This window comes from Salvelinus fontinalis, chromosome 9, assembly GCF_029448725.1.
Source record: "Salvelinus fontinalis isolate EN_2023a chromosome 9, ASM2944872v1, whole genome shotgun sequence".
Taxonomy (NCBI): Eukaryota; Metazoa; Chordata; class Actinopteri; order Salmoniformes; family Salmonidae; genus Salvelinus; species Salvelinus fontinalis.
Genome location: NC_074673.1, coordinates 40,634,425 through 40,652,504, shown reverse-complemented (window position 1 = coordinate 40,652,504; position 18,080 = coordinate 40,634,425). Strand labels below are relative to the sequence as shown.

The 18,080-nt window shown below is 42.6% G+C and overlaps 1 protein-coding gene across 2 annotated transcripts in view; it reads left to right on the top strand.

Moving 5' to 3' along the window:
- LOC129862592 (NEDD4-like E3 ubiquitin-protein ligase WWP2) overlaps positions 1-6,419 on the top strand; it is a 42,984-nt gene extending 36,565 nt beyond the window's left edge. For both annotated transcript variants that reach the window (XM_055934389.1, XM_055934388.1), the window contains 8 exons: positions 307-466; positions 2,818-2,951; positions 3,111-3,251; positions 3,889-4,009; positions 4,169-4,273; positions 4,371-4,467; positions 5,485-5,557; positions 5,710-6,419. In XM_055934389.1, coding sequence (XP_055790364.1) covers positions 307-466; positions 2,818-2,951; positions 3,111-3,251; positions 3,889-4,009; positions 4,169-4,273; positions 4,371-4,467; positions 5,485-5,557; positions 5,710-5,809 — 931 coding nt within the window. In that variant the 3' untranslated portion in view covers positions 5,810-6,419. The remainder of the gene's footprint in view (positions 1-306; positions 467-2,817; positions 2,952-3,110; positions 3,252-3,888; positions 4,010-4,168; positions 4,274-4,370; positions 4,468-5,484; positions 5,558-5,709) is intronic.
- Positions 6,420-18,080: the final 11,661 nt, after the last annotated feature.

Genomic DNA, 18,080 nt, shown 5'->3' with positions numbered 1-18,080 from the left:
ATTTTGAAATTTTACCATCTATTTTAACAACCATGCAACTTTTTTGTGCTGTCAAAGTCACTGATTGTGTCATGTTTGCTGCTGGTGTCAAATGTTGTGTGGTTTTGTAGGAGATGTTTTATAAAATTCTGCACGACTCAATACAAAGAACAGCTATGGCAAAAACTTACAATTTGTAGCCCTCACTTATAGGCAGAAGGGTTAAAGGGTTGTAGTTAGCCTGTACACACCCTGCTTTTCCATGAGGGAAAACAATGTTCTGTCTCTAGATATAGATGTGTAATGCCCTTTCTCTCTCCAATACAGAGAGTGGTTCTTCCTGCTGTCCCATGAGGTGTTGAACCCCATGTACTGTCTGTTTGAGTACGCTGGGAAGAACAACTACTGTCTGCAGATCAACCCCGCCTCCTCTATCAACCCTGACCACCTCACATACTTCCGCTTCATAGGGCGATTCATCGCCATGGTGAGCAATGCTTCATTGGCAAATTTTGCCCAGATCTGCAACAACAACAGAAGTCAACTATAACAATAGTTATGATTAGAATTGAGGAACATATGGTGAGGATGTGTAGCACAAAATGTTTTTTTAGGAACAGGAGCGGTGATGACAGTGTATGAGTGTCTGTGGGGGTGTGTTCTTCATCTGTCAGTCGTTTCTAAAGCTGTGTGTCCCTAAACCAAGTTAATAAGTCTGTTATACTAAGAAACCTCCCCTCCCCCACCGCACATCTTGCCAAACCCAACTCTCTCTGGGACACTATCCAGAAGCTACAGGCCCCAAAACCAACAGCTCCCCCCTCTCAATCCCCTCCTCTCCTCCAGAGCATGACCTCACTGCCACACACAGCCCACACCCGCCAATAATGACCTATATTTAGTCTGCTAGCACACTTCACACAACACCCCTTATAAAGATGCTTGTCTCATCTAGCCCATGTCTTTTCTCCCTCTTTTCTGGGCTCCTTTTCTCCTCTTTTTCACTGCCCTCCATCTCCTCCTGCTCCCCACTTCCCCTCTCTCCCACTTTTCCGTCTCTCCCTCCCTGCCTCATGTCCTGTTGCTCAGAGCAGATGATGATGCTAGTACTGACGGTGCAGACTGAACAGACTGAGTCACACAGTGGAGGGTGTCTATGTTGTTTTTGGACAGATATACACTGGGGCTCTGTGCTATTACATTATACAGTCTGGGTCTAAGCCACCGCTTCAGTACTAACTGAATCAATCAGTCTTTTCCACACAGACAGACTTGTGACTGACTCTTTAAGTGTTGTGTGTGTGTTAACACTTAACTGTGGTTAGGCTATATCAAATCAAATTTTATTTGTCACGTGCCAAATACAACCGGTGTAGACCGTGTCATGAGATGCTTACTTACAAGCCCTTAACCAGCAATGCAGTTTTAAGAAAAATAAGAGTTAAAAAATATTTAATAAATAAACTAAAGTAAAATTAACGCACTAAAATTCCAATAACAAGGTTATATACAGAGGGTACCGGTACTGAGTCAAATGTGCTGGGGTACAGGTTAGTCAAAGTAATTGAGGTAATATGTACATGTAGGTAGGGGTAAAGTGACAATGCATAAATAATTAACAGAGTAGCATCAGCAGCAGCAACAACAACAAATATTCCAGGTAGCCATTTTATTAACTGTTCAGCAGTCTTATGGCTTGGGGGTAGAAGCTGTTAAGGAGCCTTTTGGACCTAGACTTGGCACTCCGGTACCGCTTGCCGTGCGGTAGCAGAGAAAACGGTCTATGACTAGGGTGGCTGGAGTCTTTGGCCATTTTTAGGGCCTTCCTTTGATACCGCCTGGTACAGAGGTTCTGGATGGCAGGAAGCATATACGTATACGGCTATACTGGGCCGTATACACTACCCTCTGTAGCACTTTGCGGTCTGATGCCGAGCAGTTACCATACCAGGTGGTGGTGATGCAACCAGTCAGGATGCTCTCGATGATACAGCTGTAGAACCTTTTGAGGATCTGAGGACCCATGCCAAATATTTTCAGTCTCCTGAAGGGGAATAGGCGTCCTGGTGTGTTTGGACCATGATAGTTTGTTGGTGATGTGGATACCAAGGAACTTGAAGCTCTCGAGCTGCTCCACTACAGCCCCGTCGATGTGAATGGTGGAGTGCTCGCCCCTCCTTTTACTGTAGTCCACGATCATCATCTTTGTCTTGATCACGTTGAGGGAGACGTTGTTCTGGCACCACACTGCCAGGTCTTTGACCTCCTCCCTATAGGCTGTCTCATCGTCAGCGATCAGGCCTACCACCGTTGTGTTGTCGGCAAACTTAATGATGGTGTCCTGCTTGGCCGTGCAGTCGTGCGTGAACAGGGAGTACAGGAGGGGACTAAGCACGCACCCTTGAGGGGCCCCTGTGTTGAGGGTCAGCGTGGCAGATCTGTTGCTGCCTACCCTTACCACCTGGTGGCTGCCTGTCAGTAAGTCCAGGATCTAGTCGCAGCGGGAGGTGTTCAGTCTCAGCTTCCTTAGCTTAGTGATGAGCTTTGAGGGCATTATGGTGTTCAACTCTCAGCTGTAGTCAATGAACAGCATTCTCACGTAGGTGTTCCTTTTGTCCAGGTGGGTAAGGGCAGTGTGGAGTGCAATAGAGGTTGCGTCATCTGTGGATCTGTTGGAGCAGTATGCGTTATTGGAGTGGGTCTATGGGATGATGGTGTTGACGTGAGCCATATGTGTCTGTATCTATGTGTATTGGCCCATAGGAGGGATGATGCTTATGGTATATTTTAGTTTTGGTATGGTACTTATTGCAACCTCTCCTCCCCTCTCCCTTTTAGGCCCTGTACCATGGCAAGTTCATCGATACTGGCTTCACTCTGCCATTCTACAAGCGTATGCTCAACAAGAAACCCACTCTGAAAGACTTGGAGTCTATTGACCCTGAGTTCTACAACTCTATCATGTGGGTCAAGTAAGTACACCGCTCCTTCATTATGTGTGTGTGGGACTGTTTGAATATGGTCGCCCCTTGTGGCAAACAGTGTATGTGAAGAGCCAGATGGAAGTGTTTGACATTCTGTAGCTTAAAGCTTTAATATGTGTATGATGCGTCTGTGTGTTATGTCTACAGAGATAACTGTCTGGAGGAGTGTGGAGTGGAGCTGTACTTTGCTCAGGATATGGAGATTCTAGGGAAGGTGTCCACCCACCAGCTGAAAGATGATGGAGAGAATGAGCTGGTCACCTCGGAGAACAAGGAGGAGTACATCAGGTAAGCCATCTCCGTCACTACTTTGACTCCCGTCTGTATGCCAGCAGCATACCACCCTGCATACCACTGCTGGCTTGCTTCTGAAGTTAAGCAGGGTTGGTCCTGGTCAGTCCCTGGATGGGAGACCAGATGTTGATGGAAGTGGTGTAGGAGGCACTCTTTCCTCTGGTCTAAAAAAAAAAAATATCCCAATGCCCCAGGGCAGTGATTGGGGACACTGCCCTGTGTCGGGTGCCGTCTTTCGGATGGGACGTTAAACGGGTGTCCTGACTCTCTGAGGTCATTAAAGATCTCATGGCACTTATCGTAAGAGTAGGGGTGTTAACCCCGGTGTCCTGGCTAAATTCCCAATCTGGCCCTCAAACCATCACGGTCACCTAATAATCCCCAGTTTAAATTTGGCTCATTCATCCCCCTCCTGTCCCCTGTAACTATTCCCCAGGTCGTTGCTGCAAATGAGAACGTGTTCTCAGTCAACTTACCTGGTAAAATAAAGGATAAATAAATAAAATAAATATCAGACATTGGTACTCCACAGACTAGCATTAATGTTGTTTCATGTCGACACTCAACTTGTTTCAATTAATATCCTCTCTTGTTGCTTAGAAAATGCTATACCTCATCCCTGTTTCCTCAGTCTGCTGACGGACTGGCGGTTCATGCGTGGTGTGGAGGACCAGACCAAGGCCTTCTTGGATGGCTTCAATGAGGTCGTGCCTCTGGAGTGGCTACGCTACTTTGATGAGAAAGAGCTGGAGGTATGTAAAGAGTCTGCAAGAACATGCTGGGTTAGCTAGGGCGGTGTTATAGGTTATGAAGCTTTTGCAAAGACTTATAAGTTGGTAGAGTGGACAATTTGTTGCAGATTCCCTCCCTTTGACTGTGGATTAATGGTATGGGCTCATTCCTTCCTCCAGCTGATGCTATGTGGAATGCAGGAGATAGACCTCAGTGACTGGCAGAAGAACACCATCTATCGGCACTATACCAAGAACAGCAAGCAGATACACTGGTTCTGGCAGGTATGGTGGCCTCTCTTCACAGCGTCTTGTGTGTATATGAGACTGTCTATATCTCACTATGTGCATCCTTGACATGTCTTACCTGTGTGTTATACAGGTGGTAAAGGATATGGACAATGAGAAGCGGATCCGCCTGCTCCAGTTTGTCACAGGAACATGCCGTCTGCCAGTCGGAGGGTTTGCTGAACTCATAGGTGGGTTGTTCCACCAATTCGGTGCCTTTTCAGATGTATAACTTGGTGGGGAAAAAACTGTTTGATTTCACCTAATTTAAACATTCTGTCATACAGAGCACATGTTCAACTTAATAAAAAAAACATTCTCAAGAGGTTAAAGAAAATAATTACTCTACTAAGTGTATATTAAGTGCCAAATAAAGTAACAGTGTTGACAATTTTGTCTTAAATCAGCCATGAATCCCCTTGTGACAGGGGGAATGGTAGGTTGTGTGCAACAGGAAATGGCAATTGGATGCAAAAACAAGTATATAGTTAAAACATTTCGAGCCTGTCTATCTATGGGTAACAGGGTTGATGTGTTATGCTCGACCTGCTCAGTCTTCCACCACAAAACACCAGAAAATGGTCAAAAAGAGAATCAGTTGTTCAATGTTTCTTTTGAAAAAATGATTTAAATATTTTTCATCATTATTTAAAAGAGTGTTCAGATCAAGTAACAGGGTTGACCATAAAATGAGGGACATGTTATTTTTGTCATTGAATGAATCACTAATCACATTAAATGAATAACAATCTTCAGAAATGACTTTGTCAAAGCAACAAAATAACTGAAGCTTTACAATGATGGTGAAAAATTGGAGACATTTTGGGGTTAAGTGGGTTAAAATCTTCCTGGAACCATGGGTTGCACGGAGGGACATGTCAAAATGCAGAATTATTTTATTTTCAAATAAAAAATGTATTTATTGAATTCTCCATTGCCTGTCGTTGTGCCCTTGAGCAAGGCACATAACCGCCCACAACAACTGCTCCACGGGCACTCAGTGTGGCAGCCCCAACCTCCCTAACATGTATAAATATGTGTGTCTTTCAGAGGGGTTGAAATAAAGCTGAAGTCAAATTTTGGTTTGGATGTTGTGTACAATTGGAAAATAACTATCTTAATACAATAACCACCTTTACTGTCAAATGTGTTTTGACAGAAATGTAATTCCCTGCCGAAGAATCTAACATGGTCTCTCTTCCCCTTAGGGAGTAATGGACCACAAAAATTCTGTATAGACAAGGTGGGGAAGGAGACTTGGCTTCCAAGAAGTCACACCTGGTGAGACTGACATTTTCCTAAATTCCTCTGCCAAAGTTGATTTATCGTTCCCATGACCATGTCCATTACTTTTGTCTCTATGAATGTACCCCTGCTAACCACAAATGTATCCCTCACTGTCAATTTTCTTTTCATCTCGAACACTCACACAGCTTCAATCGTCTGGACCTGCCACCCTACAGGAGCCTGGAGCAACTGAAAGAGAAACTTATGTTTGCCATCGAGGAGACAGAAGGATTCGGGCAGGAATAAGGGAAAAATATAAAATAATCACATTATGAGTCAGGGAAGGTGGATAGAGAAAGAAGAGTCATTCATTCAAATAGTTTGTTTTGTCAATCATAGGGATATGAACTCTCCAATCATCTAGACCCCACTTCCAGATCATGTGTGGTTGGGAGACCATAGAGACCCATAGGACTGTGGGTGCCCACCTGTATCTATCATACTAGGCTGTGGAGGATGCTGGGGGGTACAAGGGGAAACAGTAGGGAAAAGGTGTGTGTGCCGAGGGGATGGTCCAGACAGGTTAGTGTTATATTATATAACCATAAACCCCTTCTCCTGCCCGAAGACTCCACCCACTAGATCTAGAGACACACCAAAAACATAAAGGATAATGTCTTCAAATAATTATATCAACTGCAAATCGCAACGACAGCACAGCTACAGCAACTATATATCTTTCGAAGATAAATGAACATTTTAAAAAAGAAGTGTATGTGAATGGAAGAGAGAAAGAGGTAATAATTAGTGACCTCATAAGAGGATTGATTGGTGAAATGTGATTTTATTTATTTTTTTGTTCATTGTGAAATTCAGCATTACCTGTACATAGCTCAAATAAATGACTCAAATCTTAGTGGGTTGATTGTGATGGTAAGAAATCACATTTTTTCATAGCCTTGGTTAATTGTTTTTGACCTGAATCTAATTTTGGTTAGAATGTCATTCTACTGCTAGAACACTAATTGGGTTATCCAGCCAGCCATGTTAGTCTGCTAACAGTATTACTGTGGAACAGCTGTGCCCATGCCTTCCCATTTACATTTACATCATTTAGCAGACGCTCTTATCCAGAGCGACTTACAAATTGGAAAGTTCATACATATTCATCCTGGTCCCCCCGTGGGTATTGAACCCTGGTCCCCCCGTGGGAATTGAACCCACAACCCTGGCGTTGCAAGCGCCATGCTCTACCAACTGAGCCACACGGGACCATTTCAAACAGAAACTTCAACTGCTGATACTGACAGGAAACAATGACAATGTAAGCAAGTGATATACATGATGACGCAATCGCCATTGCACTGCACACTGCCCTATCCCATCTTGACAAGAGGAATACCTATGTAAGAATGCTGTTCATCGACTAAAGCTCAGCCGTCAACACCATAGTGCCCTCCAAACCTCAACACTAAGCTTGGGGCCCTGGGCAGTGGTGTGTATTCATAGATGCCAAGGGAAGCCAGGCTTCACCCAAAAAATGATCAAGAAAAAAAAAGGAAATTTTGTCGCTCTGTGTTAAATACAATTCTTTCAATTCGCAAGAGCTGCATGGTATCTCACCGGAGAAAGCATCCAAGCAAACTAAACAGCGCCCCTCGGTGTCTGTGTGTAGTCCATCTGTGCTGTCTGGTCAAAAAGAGTATGACATTGTTGCCACCCGTAGCATTGAATGCAAGGAAAGCCCGTGAGCATTTGGCCTCTCTTGATAATTTATAGAATAATAGCCCATCAGCGTTGAGCTAAACCGAGTGAGCTCAGTTGTGAAAGGTTCTGGCACATCCAAAAAAGTCTTCAAGGGAAGCCAGTTTGCATTTGGCTTTACACCAATCACATCACGTTAGAAGCCAAATGTCATTGACAGAACTTGAATTGTTGTGTCGTTGTCCTCCGGTGGCTACCTAGTTAGCTAAAATCGTCCCTTTCCTAAATTTGCCATGGATGGAGATAGGGATTTGGACTTGTGGTTTTACTCCATTCTCCATGCTGGCCAATGTTTATGACGACGATTCTGATCCAGCCATAAATTCATACGTTGTGCCCCTGGCCTGAGAAGATGGAAGTTCGATGTAGTAACGGCTAATGTTAACTAGCTGGCACATCGTTGCCCATGAAAGGAAGTTAGGCTAGTGAGCAAGCATTTTAGCAAGGTAGCCTAGGAAAATGAAAATGAAAAGTGTGTATGACAGGGTCATAGACCGTTTAGGCAACATGAAAGAGTAGGATGGCATTGGCCTTTCTCTACAAGTAGTGAGTCAACATGTTTTTTCTAATTGCACACACACACACACACACACACACACACACACACACACACACACACACACACACACACACACATCAGTACCATGGACAGCCATACCATATTTAGATTAGCTTTGGATATTTTTGAATTGTCATTGTATAAGACTAAGCATAGGTGATTAGATTATGTTGAAATTGTGCTACAAAACTGGAGGCAGCGCCTGTTTTCTTTACGACTTACAGTAACAATCCATGGTTCTAAATCAATATTTGTTTAGTAGTCTGAAAATGTTGGAAACTTTAACTTGCTTGACCATGTGGTAGGTCATGTTACTGTTTGTTACATGCAATATGTTTTGTGGACTTCCCCGGACAGCTGTTGCTCTCCGGTTTTGTAATGAAACAAAGGTGTGGTTGAATTTATTCTGCAACTGTGTCTTATTGTCTTGGCCTTAGGCCTATATATCATGGTGTTTTTTCTGGCTTGGCTTCCCTAGTGATTTTAACCATGCACCGCTATTGGCCCTGTGTCAGAATCCCGCCTTGTGCAACTGGGTCCCGGACTTCCTGACGGGCCGACCTCAGGTGGTGAAGGTAGGCAACAACACCTCCGCTATGCTGATCCACGGGGGTCCCACAAGGGTGTGTGGTCAGCCCCCTGCTGTATTCCCTGTTCACCCATGACTGCGTGGCCACGCATGCCTCTAACTCAATCATCAAGTTTGCAGATGACAACAGTGGTAAGCCTGATTACCAACAACAATGGGACAGCCTACAGGGAGGAGATGAGGGCCCTGGTGGAGTGATGCCAGGAAAATAACATCAATGTCAACAAAATGAAGGAGCTGATCGTGGGCTTCAGGAGACAGCAGAGAGCATAGCTAGGTCAGATAGGTAGGTTTGCCAGCCAATGACTTAAATACATACATTCAAAATGCCACATATAGCCTATATATCAGTACATACACAATATCTAGGTCTAATATATAGTACAGTGCAAATTACAATACAATATATCTTCACAGTCCCATTTGTGCAGTAAGATGATCTTTTATCTTGTATTTCTTTACTGGTTTTACCGCTAGCTTGAGTTACCTGGGGTGGCACACAGCTGTGCAGTAGTCCAGGTGCGACAAAACTAGGTCCTGTAGGACCTGTCTGGTCGATTGAGATGTCGAGAAGGCAGAGCAACATTTTATCACGGACAGACCTCTAACCATTTTAGCAACCAGTCTATATGTTTTGACCATGACGGCAGTTTAGTCTCTTCAACTTGCTCAATAGCCTCATTATTCAATAATGAATCTAAATTAGGTTTTTCTCAATGGGATTAAGATCTGGGGAGTTTCCTGGCCATGGACCCAAAATATCTATGTTTTGTTCCCCAAGCCACTTAGTTATCACTTTTGCCTTATGGAAAGGTGTGCCATCATGCTGGAAAAGGCATTGTTCGTCACCAAACTGTTCCTGGATGGTTGGGAGAAGTTGATCTCAGAGGATGTGTTGGTACCATTCTTTATTCATGGCTGTGTTCTTAGGCAAAATTGTGAGTGAGCCCACTCCCTTGGCTGAGAAGCAACCCTACACATGAATGGTCTCAATATGCTTTACTGTTGGCATGACACAGGACTGATGGTAGCGCTCACCTTGTCTTCTCCGGACAAGCTTTTTTCCGGATGCCCCAAACAATCGGAAAGGGGATTCATCTGAGAAAATGACTTTACCCCAGTCCTCAGCAGTCCAATCCCTGTACCTTTTGCAGAATATCAGTCTGTCCCTGATGTTTTTCCTGGAGAGAAGTGGCTTCTTTGCTGCCCTTCTTGACACCAGGCCATCCTCCAAAAGTCTTCGCCTCACTGTGTGTGCAGATGCACTCACACCTGCCTGCTGCCATTTCTGAGCAAGCTCTGTACTTTTGGTGCCTCGATCCCGCAGCTGAATCAACTTTAGGAGACGGTCCTGGAGCTTGCTGGACTTTCTTGGGCGCCCTGAAGCCTTCTTCACAACAATTGAACCGCTCTCCTTGAAGTTCTTGATGATCTGTTAAATGGTTGATTTAGGTGCAATCTTACTGGCAGCAATATCCTTGCCTGTGAAGCCCTTTTTGTGCAAAGCAATGATGACGGCACGTGTTTCCTTGCAGGTAATCGTAGTTAACAGAGGAAGAACAATGATTCCAAGCACCACCCTCCTTTTGAAGCTTCCAGTCTGTTATTTGAACTCAATCAGCATGACGGAGTGATCTCCAGCCTTGTCCTCGTCAACACTCACACCTGTGTTAACGAGAGAATCACTGACATGATGTCAGCTGGTCCTTTTGTGGCAGGGCTGAAATGCAGTGGAAATGTTTTTGGGGGATTCAGTTCATTTGCATGGCAGAGGGACTTTGCAATGAATTGCAATTCATCTGATCACTCTTCATAATATTCTGGAGTATATGCAAATTGCCATCATATAAACTGAGGCAGCAGACTTTGTGCAAATTAATATTTGTGTCATTCTCAACTTTTAGCCACAACTGTATATTGCTGAGTCGTCAGCATACATAGACACATAGGCTTTATTCAAGGTCAGTGGAAAGTAATTCGTAAAAACAGAAAACAATCATGGTCCTAGCCAGCTGCCCTGCGGTAAACCACACTCAACTGAATTTGCATGAGAGAGGCTTTCATTAAAGAAAACCCTTTGTGTTCTAATAGATAGGTAACTCTCAATCCATAATAAGGCAAAGGATGCAAATCCATAACACCTGAGTTTTTTCAGCAATAGGTTATGATCAATAACATCAAAAGCTGCACTGAAGTCTAACAAAACAGCTCCCACAATCAGCTATCAATTTCTTTCAGCCAATCATCAGTCATTTGTGACAGTGCCGAGCATGTTGAGTGCACTTCCCTATAAGCACGCTGAAAGCCTGTTGTTAATTTGTTTTCTGTATATGATCAAACACAATTTTTTCCAAAAGTTTGTTAAGCACTTGTAACAGGCTGATTGCTCCGCTGTTTGAACCATTAAAGGGTGCTCTGCTATTGTTGGGTAGCTGAATGACCTTTGCTTCCCTCCACGTCTAAGGGCACACACTGCCTTCTAGGCTTAAATTGAAGATGTGGCAAGCTGGACTCACAATGTATTCCGCTACCAACCTCTGCAATTTACCATCCAGGTTGTTGGTACCAGGTGGTTTATCCTTATAGATAGATGGCAACAATTTTTTCACCTCTTCCACACCCACCTTGTGGAACTCAAAACTACAATGCTTGTCTTTCATTATTTGGTCCATTATGCATGAATATGAAGGCTCAGCATTTGTTGTTTGCATGTCATAACTACGTTTGCTAATCTTGTCAACAAAGAATTATTAAAGTGGTTGGCAATATCAAAGGGTTTTCTTATGAACAAGCCATCTGCCTCAATGAAGAATATTTAGCCTTTTTGCCCAGAATTTTATCCCAAGTACTCCAGAGCTTTTTACTATCATTCTTTATATAATTTATCTGTGTTCCATAGTATATTATCTTACTTTTGTTTAGTTACGTGATTTCTCAATTTACTGTATGTTTGCCAGTGTGCTGTGTTGTCAGACTTCCAGTATTTGCTATTCTCTTTGCTTCCTCTCTCAGCCATACAGTTTTTCAATTCATCATCTATCCATTGAGATTTGGCAGTTCTAACAGTCAGATTCTTGATGGGCACATGCTTATCAGTAACTGGAAGAAGCAGTTTCATAAGTGCACCGTCCGGCTGTTCCTCATAACACACATCAGACCACCAAATATTTTTCATAGGAATCATTGCAAAACCTCCTGTATGATCGTTTATACACAATTTTAGGTCCAGTCTTTGGAACATCGGTGTTTCTAGATATGGCTGTTATATTATGATCACTACATCTGCCAGATATCTACTGTAGGTCCGTCCGCCCAGCTAGATAACTAGGTCCGACCGGCCAGATAGCTACAGTTGAAGTCGGAAGTTTACATACACTTATGTTGGAGTCATTAAAACTCGTTTTTCAACCACTCCACAATTGTCTTGTTAACAAACTATAGTTTTGGCAAGTCGATTAGGACATCTACTTTGTGCATGACACAAGTCATTTTTCCAACAATTGTTTACAGACAGATTATTTCACTTATTATTCACTGTATCACAATTCCAGTGGGTCAGAAGTTGACTGTGCCTTTAAACAGCTTGGAAAATTCCAGAAAATGATTAAATGGCTTTAGAAGCTTCTGATAAGCTAATTATCTTCATTTGAGTCAATTGGAGGTGTACCTGTGGATGTATTTCAAGGCCTACCTTCAAACTCAGTGCCTCTTGCTTGGCATCATGGGAAAATCAAAATAAATCAGCCAAGTCCTCAGAAAAAAAATTGTAGACAAGTCTGATTCATCCTTGGGAGCAATTTACAAATGCCTGAAGGTACCACGTTCATCTGTACAAACAATAGTACACAAGTATAAACACCATGGGACCACGCAGCCGTCATACCGATCAGGAAGGAAACGCGTTCTGTTTCCTAGAGATGAACGTACTTTGGTGCGAAAAGTGCAAATCAATCCCAGAACAACAGCAAAGGACCTTGTGAAGATGCTGGAGGAAACAGGTACAAAGGTATCTATATCCACAGTAAAGCAGGTCCTATATCGACATAACCTGAAAGGCCGCTCAGCAAGGAAGAAGCCACTGCTCCAAAACCACCATAGTAAAAGCCAGACTACGGTTTGCAACTGCACATGGGGACAAAGATTGTACTTTTTGGAGAAATGTCCTCTGGTCTGATGAAACAAAAATAGAACTGACCATCGTTATGTTTGGAAAAAAAAGGGGGAGGCTTGCAAGCCAAAGAACACCATCCCAACCGTGAAGCACGGGGAGGCAGCATCATGTTGTGGGGGTGCATCATGAGGTAGGAATATTATATGGATATATTGAAGCAACATCTCAAGATGTCAGTCAGGAAGTTAAAGCTTGGGTCTTCCAAATGGACAATGACCCCAAGCATACTTCCAGAGTTGTGGCAAATTGGCTGAAGGACAACAAAGTCAAGGTATTGGAATGGCCATCACAAAGCCCTGACCTCAATCCCATAGAAGATTTGTGGACAGAACTGAAAAAGTGTGAGTGAGCAACGAGGCCTACAAACCTGACACAGTTACACCAGCTCTGTCAGGAGGAATGGGACAAAATTCACCCAACTTATTGTGGGAACTTGTGGAAGGCTACCCAAAACGTTTGACCCAAGTTAAACAATTTAAAGGCAATGCTACCAAATACTAATTGAGTGTATGTAAACTTCTGGCCCATTGGGAATGTGATGAAAGAAATAAAAGCTGAAATAAATCATTCTCTCTACTATTATTCTGACATTTCACATTCTTAAAATGGAGTGGGGATCCTAACTGGGAATTTTTACTCTGATTAAATACCAGGAATTGTGAAAAACTTAGTTTAAATGTATTTGGCTAAGGTTTATGCAAACTTCCGACTTCAACTGTATGTCCGTTTGGCCAGCGGACCAAATAGGTAGCTCTGGCCGGCCAGATTAAACAGCATGATCATTACATAGGTGAATCTTGTGCTTGGGACAATAAAATGCCACTCTAAAATGTGCAATTCTGTCACACAACACAATGCCACAGATGTCTTAAGTTTTGAGGGAGCATGCAATTGGCATGCTTGACTGCAGGAATGTCCACCAGAACTGTTTCCAGATCCTTTAATTTTAATTTCTCTATCACATGCAGCCTCCAACGTTGTTTTGGAAAATTTCGCAGTATGTCCAACAGGCCTCACAACCGCAGACCACGTGTAACCACGCCAGGCCAGGACCTCCACATCCGGCTTCTTCACCTGCGGGATTATCTGAGACCAGCCACCCGGACAGCTGATGACACTGAGGAGTATTTATGTCTGTAATAAAGCCCTTTTGTGAGGAAAAACTCATTCTGATTGGCTGGGCCTGGCTTCCCAGTTGGTGGGCCTATGCCCTCCCAGGCCCACCCATGGATGCGCCCCTGCCCAGTCATGTGAAATCCATAGACTAGGGCCTAATAATTTTATTTAATTTGACTGATTTCCTTATATGAACTGTAACTCAGTAAAATCTTTGAAATTGTTGACTGTTGCGTTTATATTTTTGTTCAGTATACTATCCCCTATAGTACAAAAGTATACCTATTCTATTGTTCAACTTGTTCTTCTGTGTGAATAATAAATAAATAAATAAATAATAAATAAATATTACAAACATACTCTGGGAAAGTTGTGGGATGCAATAGATCTCAAATTAATACAACCACCTTTTAAACGCAATGAGTCTGATGCAACAGATCAGAACGTTTAGCTTAACATGTTGATAAACTATTAGGCTATTTCTTCACAATATAAGTGCAGCACTAATGTTCCAAAATAGAATCAATTAGCGAGAAAACACAGTTCTCAAAAGTGAACTGGACATGATTTGGAAAAACACACACCTGTCTATATAAGGTCCCACAGTTGACAGTGCATTTCAGAGTAAAAACCAAGCCATGAGGTCGAAGGAATTGTCCGTAGAGCTCCGAGACACGATAGTGTCGAGGCACAGATCTGGGGAAGGACACCAAAATAAATCTGCAGCATTGAAGGTCCCCATAAACACAGTGGCCTTAAATGAAAGAAGTTTGGAACCACCAAGTCTTCTTCCTAGAGAAGAAGGGCCTTGGTCAGGGAGGTGACCAAGAATCCGATGGTCACTCTGACAGAGCTCCAGAGTTCCTCTGTGGAGATGGGAGAACCTTCCAGAAAGACTTGCATCACCATTCTTGCATCACTCCACCAATCAGGCATTTATGGTAGAGTGGCCAGACGGAAGCCACTCCTCAGTAAAAGGCACATGACATTCCACTTGGAGTTTGCCAAAATGCACCTAAAGGACTCTCAGACCATGAAAAACAATATTCTCTGTTCTGATGAAACCAAGACTGAACTCTTTGGCCTGAATGCCAAGCATCACATCTTGAGGAAACCTGGCACCATCCCTATGGCGAAGAATGGTGGTGGTAGCATCATGCTGTGGGATGTTTTCAGCTGCAGGGACTGGGAGACTAGTCAGGATCGAGGGAAAGATGAACAGAGCAAAGTACAGAGATCCTTGATGAAAACCTGCTCCAGAGCGCTCAGGGCCTCAGACTGGGGCGAAGGTTCACCTTCCAACAGGACAACGACCCTAAGCACACAGCCAAGACAATGCAGGAGTGGCTTCAGGACAAGTCTCTGAATGTCCTTGAGTGGCCTAGCCAGAGCCTAGACTTGAACCTGATCTAACATCTCTGGAGAGACCTGAAAATAGCTGTGCAGCGATGTTCCCCATCCAACCTGACAGAGCTTGAGAGGATCTGCAGAAAAGAATGGGCGAAACTCCCCAAATACAGGTCAGCCGAGCTTGAAGCATCATACCCAAGAAGACTCAAGGCTGTAATCGCTGCCAAAAGTGCTTCAACAAAGTACTGAGTAAAGGGTCTGAATACTTACGTAAATTTGATATTATTAAAATAAATAAAAAATGGTAAACATTTCTAAAAACCTGTTTTTGCTTTGTCGTTATGGGTTATTGTGTGTGATGAGGGGGATTTTTTTTTAAATTCATTTTAAAATTAGGCTGTAACGTAACAAAATGTGGAAAAAGTCAAGGGGTATGAGTACTTTCCGAATTAACTGTATATCATGTAATATGCAGTCCACAAGAAACCGCAACAGATAACTGTTGGAAGGGAAGATAATTGGAAGATAATTTAAGATACTAATTGCATAAACAAGGTAACGGGAGTATAGTACAGTAATAAACTAACCTCATTAAAACAAAACTTCTATATGTTATGATTATGCTACCATAATCGTTCCATTAACTCAGGTGATCTGAAATTCACCAATGTGAAAAATGACACTTTAGTGGTTGTTGAGAAATGTTATTTCTGGCCAAGTCAGGATAGAAACTGAGGACCTTCAGGTCCACTCTTCCCCTTCCTCAAACATAGTAAAAACATAATTTTCATTGTTTTTCAGCTTATCATAATGAATAATAAACACATATTATGAAGAAGCCTCAATAGCATTTTTAAAAATGTTTTCCTAATTTCTTCCTCCTTTTTCTTCTACCCCCTTTCTTCACCTTCTTTCTCCCACTTAACATACTATTGTTCCCCAGCTTCACCAGAAGCAACGCCGGGATAGCCAGGATTTGCTGTACATTGTGTCACAGTAAAATGGTGGTCCATTCTACTCAGGAGCAAATCCAAAAGATGCAATGCATCCACAGAATTTACACACCCAGCAGCGTCGCTGATACATTTTCAGCCGTTAAAGAGTGACCAATCAGATTAAATGCAGTACGTTTTTCATGTTGGACATACATATTTGCCTGTATGCTGTGTCACAGTAAAAGGGCGGATCCATTCTACTCGAGCACTTTTAGTTTCCAAATCCACAGTTTACACCCCAAGGAGTGTCACTGCTCATTTTGAGGCCCTTAAAAAGAGTGGCCAATCAGCTTAAATGCAGTACGTTTTTCATATTGAAAATGACTAGTGACACTCCTCGGGGTGTAAACTCTGTGGATTTGAAAACAAGAAGTGCTCCTGAGTAGAATAGCCCCATTTTATGGCGCCACAAAGTACAGGCAATTATGTACAACACAATATGTAGAGTGACTTATTCCACATTTTGTTGTGTTACAGCCTGAATTTAAAATGGATTAAACATTTATTTTTTTCACCCATCTACACACAATACTCCATAATGACAAAGTGAAAATATGTTTTTTGAAACGTTTGATCATTTATTGAAAATGAAATACAGAAATATCTGTATATAAGTATTCACACCTGAGTCAATACTTTGTAGAAGCACCTTTGGCGGAAATTACAGCTTTGAGTCGTCTGTATCAGCTTTGCACATCTGGATTTAGGGATTTTCTCCCTTTCTTCCTTGCAGATTTTATCAAGCTCTGTTAAATTAGATGGGAGCGCAGTGAACAGCAATCTTCAAGTCTTTCCACAGATTTTTTAATGGGATTTGGCTGGGCCACTCAAGGAATTTCACATACTTGTTCTGAAGCCATTCTAGCGTTGCTTTGGCTGTATGCTTTGGGTTATTGTCTTGTTAGAATGTAAATCTTTGCCCCAGTCAGGTTGTTTGCACTGAAACTCTAGGCGTGCTATCATGTGCCTTTTTCTCAGGAGTGGCTTCAGTCTGACCACACTCCCATAAAGCCCAGATTAGTGAAGTGCTATCACGACTTCCACCGAAGTCGGCTCCTCTCCTTGTTCGGGCGGCGTTCGGCGATTGACGTCACCGGCTTTCTAGCCATCGCCGCTCCATTTCTCATATATCCATTTGTTTTGTCTTGTTACATTACACACCTGGTTTTCAATCAAGTTTCAATCAATCAAGTTTATTTTATATAGTCCTTCGTACATCAGCTAATATCTCAAAGTGCTGTACAGAAACCCAGCCTAAAACCCCAAACAGCTAGTAATGCAGGTGTAGAAGCACGTTTTCATTCCATAATTACTGCATGTATTTAGTCCTCTGTTCCATACCATGTCTTTGTGTGTAATTGTTTAATGTTATGTGGATTTTGTCAGGCGCTATACTTTTGCTATGTTCTGTGTTTTTGTCACGTTATTGTTCTTATGTGCTGTCATTTTTGGACCGGAATTAAAGTGCGCCTGTTTATTACACTCTGCTTTCCTGCACCTGACTTCGCCTCCCGTACACACCCCTGACAAGTGTTGTAGAGACTGGTGTCCTTCTGGCAGGTTCTACAATCTCAGCCAAGGAACTCTGTAGTTCTGTCAGAGTGGTCAGTGGGTTCCTGGAGAACACTGTGCTCTTGGAAACGTTCAACACTCTATAAATAGTTTTATACCTTTCCGCAGATATAAGCCTCCTCACAATTCTATCTAAGAGATCTACATACAGTTATTTTGACTTCATGGTATAGTTCCTGCTCAGACATGCACTGTCAACTGTGAGACCTTATATAGATAGGTGTTTCTTTCTAAATCAAGTTGTAGTGACATCTCAAGGATGACCAAAGAGAATTGGATGCACCTGAGGTCAATTTGGAGTGTCATCATAGCAAACGGATGTGAATACTTATATAAATGAGATATTTCTGTAACACAACACAAATTTTTAATAAGTCAAGGGGTATGAATAATAAGAAAAAACAACTGGCCACTCTTTAAGGCCACAAAATGAGCAGAGTCTCTCCTTGGGGTGTAAACTC